Source organism: Sceloporus undulatus, chromosome 2 (genome assembly GCF_019175285.1).
Source record: "Sceloporus undulatus isolate JIND9_A2432 ecotype Alabama chromosome 2, SceUnd_v1.1, whole genome shotgun sequence".
Lineage (NCBI taxonomy): Eukaryota > Metazoa > Chordata > Lepidosauria > Squamata > Phrynosomatidae > Sceloporus > Sceloporus undulatus.
In genome coordinates this window covers 240053599-240064686 of record NC_056523.1, presented here as the reverse complement: position 1 = coordinate 240064686, position 11088 = coordinate 240053599, and the positions used below count along the sequence as shown (strand labels likewise).

The window sequence follows — 11088 nt, the reverse complement described above, 5'->3', positions numbered from 1 at the left end:
TCTTCAGATATTATGAATTTTATGAATTTACCAAGGTTTTTTACACCCATCCAGCCTTTGTCCTCTGTCTAGTTGGAAGGTTTTTTAAACATAAGAAGAAGGGAGTCTGGAGAAACACAGATTTTCAGTGATGAGTTGCAGCAGCTTGTTGCATCAGCAATAAACAGTGCAATAAACAAAGCTTGAGCTGAGTAGGATTCTTCTCTAGTTGTGCCTACTGTAGTTGTGTTCCCCCCCCCCCACAACAGATAAAGATGAACAGTAGCTCCCTCTGGAATCCCTTACTGAGCAGGCATGAACAGTCATAGGAATTTATCAGACAAGGGAAATTGAAAGTATAATCCAATGGCAATCCGAATGCAATCATGGGGTTTAATGTTATTGCATGATAGACTACCACACGCAATTTCGGGCAATGGGAAGCCAGTCCAAACACAATCATGAGGTTTCACGTTATCACATGAGAGGTGATCACACGCAATTTCGGGGAATGGCAAGCTATTTTCAGGCAATGGGAAGTCAGTTTGAAGACAATTCAAATTCACGTAAATTTGCTGAACTAGAGAATTCACATAAATGCTTTCTGGCCCCACTTTCTTTTCATTCAAAATTAAGAGAAATTCCTCCTGTGTGATAAACTCCAAACACTGAAAAGTGGAGAAGAGATAAACCTGCCTCACCAGCTTCCCCCAGCATGTTTTGAAAAGCTAGATCTATAAGTCTGCCCATAAAAATGGAAATTCTGGCGGAAGAAGAAAAAAATATCCCTGGATTCATTTTGAAGATGTCATCAAGTGTTCCTAGAAAATGTTCAGAATGCTTTCATTTACTTATGTAAGGCTTACCTCACCTGGTTGTTTCATTTTACATGTGCATATAGTTAGTTTTTAATAAAACTTTTGCTGAAACATGTTGGAATATTTTTCCCCCTGTGGTATAGTGACTTATCGCTGTTGGAAACATGTTACGGTATCAGATTTTCTGTTAAAAAAGTAATGCCCAGGAAAACATCTACTTCTGATGTATACTTGTACTGTGGATTCAGTATGGATTAAGGGAGATATTTGAAACTGAGCTGGAATCTTTTGTGTTTAAATTGGATATTCTGCTTACTCTTCTGTTGAAAGAGAGGTGTATCTCTTCCCTCGGCCAAAGTTGCCATCCAAATAATGGTCTCCCCTGGGCATCTTGTTTGGCAGAAGTCACACCTACAAAGGGAACAAAGAGATCAGCCATTCTGTACAATACAATCTCATAATATTTTTCATATGCAAGACAGAAAATGAGCTCTCTTAACAGCAGCACATATAATCTCATGGGGAAGAAAGTGCCCCTCTATCAAGTCCTAGAATTGCAGGTGACAACTCTGCTAAAGTCCTCAGTGATGCCAATCTAGCAAAGCAGATGGTAAAGCTACACCACCAATGAAATAACAGGGAAGTTGTTGAGCCAGAATGCTTGGCTTTCCACATTTGAGAAACAATGGGTCCCTCAGTCTTTCACCATTTGCCATTCTTGAGGGAAATGCAACTGATAGGAATTATTGGCCAAAACACCTGAAGAGCCAACATTGTGTGCCTCTGTTCTATAGTTGTTCCAAAAGTATATTGAAGAGGAAAAAGAAAGAAAACTAGGACTTTACTATATTTTTAAGTTGTATTTGTTTCAACCATAGGAGAAGGTGTGAGGATTCAAAATAAGAAATAATCCTTGACAGTGGCCCAATACAGAACGCAGAAAAGGGGCAGTCAGCAGCCACCCCTTTCCCCGCCAGGTGTAAAAAACCTTGGTAAATTCATAAAATTCATAATATCTGAAGAAGAGATCTATTCTACCCCACCCCACCCCAGACATATAGTTCTGACTTACTCGCAACTCAGTTTGCTTAATGAACACAAATCAGTTTTTCTTTAACTTTTGTATGGATCTGATTTCAGTGAACTGCTTGTCTGAAACATTATGGCACTTTTAAAGCATGCTCATGATTGTCTCCAAGAGATCAAAACTGGAGACATCTGACAAGACTTTTACCATAATGATGATGATATTGTTCTGTGCCTTCATAAATTGTTTACAACTTACAACTTATGCCAATCTTAAGGAGACCCTATCACAGGGTTTTCTTCACAGGTTTCTTCAGAGGGGAGTTGCCATTGCCGTCCTCTGAGGCTGAGAAAGTGTTACTTTCTCAAGGCACCCAGTGGATTTACATGCCAAGAAGAGACTTGAACCCTGGTCTCCAAAGTCATACTCCAACACTCAAGCCACTATACCACACTGGCTCTACATAATGATGTAACACTATGCAAATTTCCATGCAGTAATCCATTGACCTCAGTAGGAAAATCTATCCTTTGGCATGTCAGTTAATGAGTTAGTTCCAGGTTCTGCTGAGATCTACTTAAAATACACTGTTCAAAGCTCCCAAAAGCTCTTGCAGGTGACTATAGAACAGTTCTGGTGGTGGTGGTCTAATTTTCTGACACTATGTGCTCTTAGCTGTGTATTCTGTCCAATAAGTATTAAAGTTATTGTACTGTATACTCATGCCCAGCCTAGTGTTGGCAAAGACAGAAGGCATCCATTGAAAGACATATCTGTCATAATGTTTTTCCTTTTTTACAGGGCTGCAGGTATTGGACTTCTTGTCGTGGTTCTTGCAGCTTTAGTGATCATGGGCTGTTGGTATTACAAAAAGCGCAGGGGTTATAAAAACCTTTTGGTAAGATTTTTGGCTTTCTATACTACCCTGTTGAGGATTGCATTTATTGCTACAGATAGTCTATTAGACTGAGCAGGTTGTGACAGTGCCTAATTTCTAGGAAAACATGCTGAGACTCAGGTCATCCACACTTTATGATCCAGAAGTCCTTCTTAATCTGTGAAACATGAGAAGACTTAGGGGTGAAGCAGATGGCCCCAAACGCAGCCCCTGAGAGAACCGGATTGGGGCTGTGGCAACCACATGCCGTGGCCCCAATCCAGCCAGCCTCCACACCAAATAGGGGTGGGAAAGTTACTCTTATTCGGGGCAGAAAAAAGCCACCCCCGCATCTCTAGAGTAGGCTTTTTGCCAGCTCTGGGGCGACTGGTAACTAAATGCCATGACCCCAAGTCACCCGGAAGCCAGCTGGCACGGTTTCGGGGCAACTTGGGGGCATGTCGTGTCTAAATGCTACATCCCCCAAGCTGGCTAGAAGCTGGCTTTACCAGGCTGTCTGTTTCAGCCCTTAATAATTTAAAAATAAAAATAAAAATAATAAATCCACGAAGGAAACACACTCTGTTCAGAGGGACTTCTGCATACTCTCACTGCATATAATTCAAGGGTTAAGTATAGACATATGAAACAGATGTTAGAGCTCAGTCCTGGTGCACCCCAAAAGGCTTATTGATTTCATACATTTATTTCCTGTATTTACTCCATCATGGAATTGAAACCATTCTACAAGAGGAGTGCAGTTGCCTCCCATTCAGACATACACAAAACTGCTTAGCTTCAGCAGTGGGCATGTAGTACCCTACCAGAGCAAGGAAAACCCACTTTCTTACATAATATGAAGAGAACATTCATATACTGTATATACAACTATAAGTCGACCTCATGCAGGTTTTGGTGCCAAAGTTATGGAGGGTAAAGCTTAGGGACATGTAAAAAAGGATGCAAAGCATGAAGGAAATAACAATGATGCCAAAGCACACTGCTAATTTCCCACCCAGACATTAAAAAAGGCCAGAAGTGGCACTGTAGTGGAGAAAATAGAGGTGTTGCTTCTTTTAGTTTCTTCCAGGATGGACTAAGCGCTTGCCTTTTGCCACTCTACTCAAAGAAGGGGATGCTTCCTTTTTTGAATAAGAATACAGGGTTGACTGTAGGAGATAGATGGAAGGTGCATTCTAGCCTGTGTAGTTTTTAAATTGGCATTACAGACAAAGTTAAGCAATAAGCACAGATGCAAGTTGTTATTACATGCCATAAAATCAACTTCAACTTGTGGCAACCCTATGAATGAAGGACCTCCAAGAGCCCTGGTCATCACTAGCCCTGCCCAAGTCTTGCAAACTTGGGGCCATGGCTTCCTTGACTGATTCAACCCACTTGTACTGGCGCCTTCCTCTTTTTCTACTGTTGTCCACTTTACCAAGCATTATTTTCTACAGATGCCAGACCCATGTGCAAAACCACTTAGACTTGGCTCCTCTGTGTCCTCATTTTTCTTGTCTCTTTTTCCTACTCTCTTCCCTTCTGCCTTGTCTGTCTGTGCTACAGAGTAAGAACTTTAGAATGGCCACTATGAGGACATCAGAAGGCAAAAGTGCCTTACTGGGCTCCAAGTTGGCTTTGCAGGAGTACAACAGCAACTGCAACCACGTGGTAAGAGGAGTGTTTCTCTTCATGTCTTGTAAACTTTTTTATGACAGAGATAGCAGTTCTCCTGATGGATGCTGTACTATTGTTACACAGAGGCAGACAGAGCTTTACAGTTAGGGTGAATGACCCTTTCTGGCACGCAGCCTTTACGAAAGCCTCAGCTATAATACAGCATGATGTCTCATAATGTCACTTATCCTCTAGGAAATGTGATGCACAAAATCTACTTTATGATTTAATTACAGGACAGAAATTCTTAGAAAGCATAGCTGAGTGAAACTGCTTTTAAAAGTTTGCACTGCGGGACAGGCAATCTTTCTTTGTGTGCTCTCCCAGAACAACCGTTATGTCAAAACATTCAAGGATATTGTGAAGGAGGGCCTTTAAATTTGATGAAAACCCAATAAGCATTTCGAATGGTGTGAGACGTCAAATGTTCCTTTTGCAAAAATCAGTCAATTTAAGTAAGGGTGGATAGCAGATCCTATATCTCTTCCCTCGGAAAGAGAAATTGCTATCACTGGAATGCATGTGCAGGAAATAGCATTGTATATTTTTTAGGAAAGTGAGCTGCTACATCTATATATGTTCACGTACGTGTTGTGGTGTTGTGCTAATTTGTACGTGTTTTGTCGCTGCATATTGCTACCTGTATTTTTACATAATCCACTGTTGTATATGATGTGCTATTGCACATTTTGGTGCCTTATGTTCTTGCATCTTTATGCCTAATGTTATCACATCAATATCCCATTCATGCTAAAGTTACTAACTTGTCTTTTAAATAAAAAGTTAAGTTCCTTCAGTTCCTCTCCAACAGTTGTGATACTGAAGAAAATTAGTTTTGAGCACCAGGTATTACACTGAGATTTAGGCACATGCATCTGGACTGGCAGAAGCAGGGTTACCTGGCCCTTCCTATCGGCAGTAGTCTTCTGAGTCCCCTGAACATGCTTCTTGACATGGAGGATCAAGCAATGCTGCTGAATGGGATGGGTTGAGATACTAGAATAATAGAATCATAGAGTTGGAAGAGACCACAAGGGCCATCCAGTTCAACCCTGCCATGCAGGAACTCAAAACACATCTGTCCATCCAGCCGCTGTTTAAAGACCTCCAGGGAAGGAGACTCCAATACACTCCGAGGGAATGTGTTTCACTGTCAAACAGCCCTTACTGTCAGGAAGTTCTTCCTAATGTTGAGGCGGAATCTCTTTTCCTGTAGCTTGCATCCATTGCTCCGGGTCCTAGTCTCTGGAGCAGCAGAAAACAAGCTTGCTCCATCCTCAATATGACATCCCTTCAAATATTTAAACTAGGCTATCGTATCGCCTCTTAACTGTCTCTTCTCCAGGCTAAACATACCCTGAGTCTCTCCTTGTAGAGCATGCTTTCCAGACCCTTCACCATTTTGGTCACTCTCCTTTGGACACCCTCCTTTGGACATGCTCTAACTTCTCAACATCCTTTTTGAATTGTGGTGTCCACAACAGCCAAAAGAGTCCCACCTGCCTTCTCTGACCAGTCCAAAACTGCAAGTCTAACTAGATGGGAAGGCAGAAAGACTAATCACAGATTGTGTTAAATCTGTAGACAGAGTATTTGCGTTGGTTACACTTCTTTTAAGAGAAGTAGTACTGGATTCCCTTAAAATTGGGTAGAAATGGTTGAAAATGTTTAATGGGTTGTCATCACCTTTTTATGAGGTGAGCCCCTCCCTCCACTAAAGGAAAATTCTGGACTCAACCTTAGTTAAAATAGAAGGAAAACGACAAACTTTTGATACTGACTTTGTCCTCTTGAGCAAGCGTCTGGTCTCACCAGTGTAATTAAGGTTGCAATAATATGGGCAATTATTAATCAATTAGATCTGATCAAATTTATTTATGTGTAAAGATGGATAGGGATCAGCCTGCCCTTTGATAAACATATGCCTCTAATGTCAAGCACAAAATCATTTTTAAGATTAATGACATAAGAGATTTCTTAACTATTTTTAAAGAGACCATTTAGAATCATAGAATCGTAGAGTTGGAAGAGACTGCAAGGGCCATCCAGTCCAACTCCCTGCCATGCAGGAAATCTTAATCAAAGCATCCCCAACAGATGGCCATCCACCCTCTTCTTAAAGACCTCTAAGGAAGGAGACTCCAAGGGAGTGTGATCCACTGTCGAACAGCCCTTATTGTCAGGAAGTTCTTCCTAATGTTGAGGTGGAATCTCTTTTCCTGGAGCTTGCATCCATTGCTCCAGGTCCTGTTCTCTGAAAATAAGCTTGTTCACTCCCCAATATGACATCCCTTCAAATATTTAAACAAGGCTATCATATCATGCCTTAACCTTCTCCAGGCTAAACATCCCCAGCTCCCTAAGTCGTTCCTCATAGGACATGGTTTCCAGACCCTTCACCATTTTAGTCGCCCTTCTTTGGACACGCTCCAGTTTCTCAATTGTCCTTTTTGAATTGTGGTGCCCAGAACTGGACACAATATTCCAGGTGGGGCCTATTCAGGTCAATTTGAATTTTGATCCTGTCCTCTGGAGTATTAATTTCCCCATGGCAGTGACAGGAAAGCTTTAAGGAATACTTTATATATTAATATAGGTAATTAAAGTTTGTTAATATTTCTGTGATACAATTTTTTTCCTCACTTAGTTTCCATTAATGCAGGTACCTGATGCTCCACCAGCCTATGACAAGATCTCTACCAGCCCATTGCCACCACCTTATGCACCATAAAACAGGAATGGAGATATCAAGTCCCTTTTTAATAGCATACATTGTCTTTAATTTCTAGCAGTACCTGACAGGGGGAAATGCATACAGTTATGAATGGTTCCAGAAACCACTGGTGCTTAGGAAAACCCAGCTGTTCCCTATTATGCTTAAGACACTGATGTCACAGGCTTTGCATCTTTGCTCTACTTTTATGGAATTATTTAACCTAAGATATACAGTGTGAAATTATATACCAGGAAAACTACCACACACAATAAATATTGATGAACAAGAACCAGTCTTCCTGAGATCTATGGTGTTTTAACGAAACAGTATTCCATGGAGTATTTGAAAACTCATGCTCCCCGCTTCTTTCTCTTAGGAAGTCTCAAATGTACTACAAGATCCATTGCATACTGGTATCACACAGACTCCACTATTCCTTTGGACATTTTACCAAAACATGCAGTGCCATTTTCTCCATATTGAAGACCTGTCTGCTATTAGCTATTAGTTTCATGTGCTTCAATTTTTAATCTATTGCTTTCATTGCCAAAAAAGTCTCACTTGCCTTCTCTGACTAGTCCAGAACTGCAAGTCTAACTAGATGTGAAGGCAGCAAGACGAATCACAGATTGCATAAAATCTGTAGACAGCGTATGTACATTGGTTACACGACTGCATGACAGGTGCTGAATTCCTTGTCTATCTTTGCATTTCAGTCCCAAACCATTTAATCCCATCTCCCAAGCTCTGTTTTGTGTTGTTACAGTTGGACCTCCATATCCACAGATTCTGCATCCATGGATTCAGCCATCCATGGCTTGAAAATATATAAAATCCAAAAAGCAAAGCTTGATTTTGTTATTTTATATAAGTGGCACAATGTTACTACAGCATTGTATTTAATGGAACTTCAGCACCCATGGATTTTGGTATCCACAGGGTGTCCTGGAACCAAACCAATACCAAGGGCTTACTGTATTCACTGTCAAGTCAGCTTCAATTTATGGCACTATACATATGACCCTTTTAGGAGAAAGGGCAGCTACTGAGGGGTTTCAGAAAGAAAAGATGGGTTGGCGAAAGTAAGTAGCTTATCATTTACATTCACAAATGATTTACAACGACACAAGTTTGACATAAGCTGCATCTGCACTGGAGAAATAATCCAGTTTGAAAGCACTTTAACGGTCCTGGCTCAGTACTATGGAATTCTGGGATTTGTATTTTAATGGAATATTTAGCCTTCTCTGTCAGAGAGCTCTGTTGCCACAACAAACTACAAACCCCAGAATGTCATAGCCTTGAGTCATGGCAGTTAAAGTGGTGTCAAACCAGATTATTTCTCCAGTGCGGATGCAGCTTGTCTCATAAAATACAACTAAAGATAACTGCTCACGGTAAAATGAAACAATCCAATAATAAGCAGCTAAAAAATCAAGGTATTCACATTATCTACCAGGCTTTATAAAAGTTTAATGGAAAAATATGGTTTTACATTTTTGACAAAAGGAGCTTAGGGCAAGAGCCAAACACAACACAATGGAGAATATCACCAGGCCTTAATGCTCTTATGAAGTCAGCTTTCCCCCTTTCTTTTCCAGGATTTGTTGGTGACCTGATCATGTTCAGGGTTTGATGCCACCACTTCCAGTATGTTTTTGACCTAGATGGCTTTACCATATGGTCAGCACTGAAGAGAATAGAAATAGGAAAATCCAATGCTCGGTCACATCTTTGGCAGTTGAGAAGAATGAATCAATGCATCCCTACTGTCTCTAACATTATCATCTTATAGAGTTGATAGTGTAATTTATAAGGTGAAAAAGCAATATATCCTTGGATGTGAATCTGGAAATACCAGTGCTCAGGCTGCAATCCCATACACATGAACTGCCATCTCATGCACACAAACAAAACTCATTCGTTCTGAGTATTTTTTCAATTTGGTTTCCACTTCTGACAACTATAGTAATGAGGATAATTGTAGTAATAACCAGGGCAGGGGAGAGGGTTCAAACTTGACCTTTCAAGCATGAGCATTGTTGTTACATTATATTTCTGAATTGCCAATATTGTCTTTTAATTGTGAACAATTCATAAGGAGTCTTTGCATATTGCCTTGGAACATGCCTCTTGATTTTGCACCTGAGACTATACTGTATTAGGTAAAAGACAATAAACAATCAGCTCATACCATGTATATCAGGGATGAACAACTATGGATGGCTCCATTAGCTCCTGAAGAAACCTGCTCCCAAAATGGAAAAAAAAAAAATGTTTTGCCCCCTTCTATGGGGTATGGGACATGTTCACCCTGCTTTGGGTTTCCAAAAAGCCTCCTCTGGGCCTAAATTGTCGAGGGGGGCTACAAAATGTGGTAGAAATGCACCTCATGCCCCTCAGTGGACATTTTGGAGTATTTGGGGGCAAAAAAACGTTTTAGAAAAATTCTGTAAAAATTGTTTATGGTCCCTGGGGAGAAGGGGGGATTTCTAAACATGTTTGAAATACCATTATTACTCCATAGAATACATTGGGGGCATCCTAGGGAATATTCTGGGCTGCACTTTGCCCACCTCTGATGTACGTCATAAAATACTGGTGCACCTGAACTGAATTCCACAGCTGTTTGTACATATACTATCACAATTATCACCAAGACCAGTCAAGAGGAGATAATTTGTAAGTAACATTAATGGATGACCTGATACATAACAAGAGATACGTAGTATTTTGTAAAATATTTTGATCTCTGCAAACCACAATCTTGTGCTTTACAGAGTTACAGCCTGAGTGCCTTGAGTTCCTCTTTTCTTGTTATTCAGCATGGGTAATGAGCAGGCTTCATTTTACCAGCAACAATATAACTGTGTAGTCCATAGGACTGTACACTGATCATAAGATCTGAGATGAGACTGGTTCAAGTGATTTGGAAAACAGCTGTATGCACTCAGTCCGATTTTGAAGCTCAGTGCAGATATCTGCACCATTGAGCAAACCAATGACTATCATTGGAAATCAGTGACTAGCAATGACTTTTTTTCTGCTAGAACTGGAGAAAGTCTGCAGGTATCATAGACCTTTAAGGAGGAAAATTTATCTGGCAAATATCACACAAGCATATGGATTCTTGTGCTACGCACCTTTAAATTTTGTGTGTGTGTGGTTTTTTTTTAAAGGAAGCTGCAGATAAATAATGTCTTGATGGAATATGACAAAATTTTCAGGGGCAACTGTCCCTTCAAAGATCAAAACTACCAAGTTTCAGAATAGCAGAGAATTTCTTTCTGCGGAGAGTTTTGCACAAGATTAAGTGTTATAGTTTTGGGTTTTTCCAAAAAAGCATGCATTTTATCTCCCTAGATTTTCACAAGCATTTACTTAAAATTACATTTAGAACAGAGGTATAAAAATCAGAACTGGTGTAGATGCAGAGCATTCAAATTTAGCTTGTGCATGATATGTTTCCTCTTACTTCCACAGGTTTTGGGGACAAGCTGTATGAAAATGACATACCCTGTTTAGATATCTCGAGGCAAGAAACTTCCAGATTTTTCAGGCTAAGGCATTTATAATTAATAGAAAACAGTTTAATAATTTTTGTTTGTCTTCTACGAAATTAGCACCAAAGTCACAGAAAGCTGGGGGGGGGGGAGTGCATGTAGAGCATACTGTGGTACAGGCAGAAGGTTTGAAAATCCAGCCTTTTCCAAGCAAACACCAATGGTGAACACTCCCAGTTCCCAGAGACTCCACCAGGTTTCAACTGTTCTGCTCTTGGAAAGGAGAACTAGAAAAAGCAATGAACACTGCATTAGTTCTGAAACATATTATTTCAACCTTCCTCCCCTAAAGCACTGAGATTGGAATACACTGGTAAAATAATTCGCTATGTTTGAAATAAGGACGGGAATCATGTTACTCTCCATATGTTGTTGATTTGCAATTGGCAGCATATTTCAGTTGGCTGTGCTGGCTGCAGCTTCTGGAA

At 40.3% G+C, this 11088-nt stretch overlaps 1 protein-coding gene across 1 annotated transcript; it reads left to right on the top strand.

Moving 5' to 3' along the window:
- Window positions 1-2631: 2631 nt before the first annotated feature.
- MLANA (melan-A) lies at window positions 2632-7378 on the top strand. The gene is made up of 3 exons (XM_042454390.1): window positions 2632-2722; window positions 4271-4375; window positions 7029-7378. The coding sequence occupies exons 1-3, from the start codon at window positions 2675-2677 to the stop codon at window positions 7110-7112; spliced, it is 237 nt and encodes a 78-aa protein (XP_042310324.1). The 5' UTR covers window positions 2632-2674; the 3' UTR covers window positions 7113-7378.
- Window positions 7379-11088: the final 3710 nt, after the last annotated feature.

Excerpts from the sequence above, each read along its gene's own strand:
- MLANA (XM_042454390.1), top strand. The coding sequence starts at position 2,675 with ATGGGCTGTTGGTATTACAAAAAGCGCAGGGGTTATAAAAACCTTTTG. Across the intron at positions 2,723-4,270 it reads GGGGTTATAAAAACCTTTTG|AGTAAGAACTTTAGAATGGC; the intron begins GTAAGATTTTTG and ends TCTGTGCTACAG. Across the intron at positions 4,376-7,028 it reads ACAGCAACTGCAACCACGTG|TTTCCATTAATGCAGGTACC; the intron begins GTAAGAGGAGTG and ends TTCCTCACTTAG.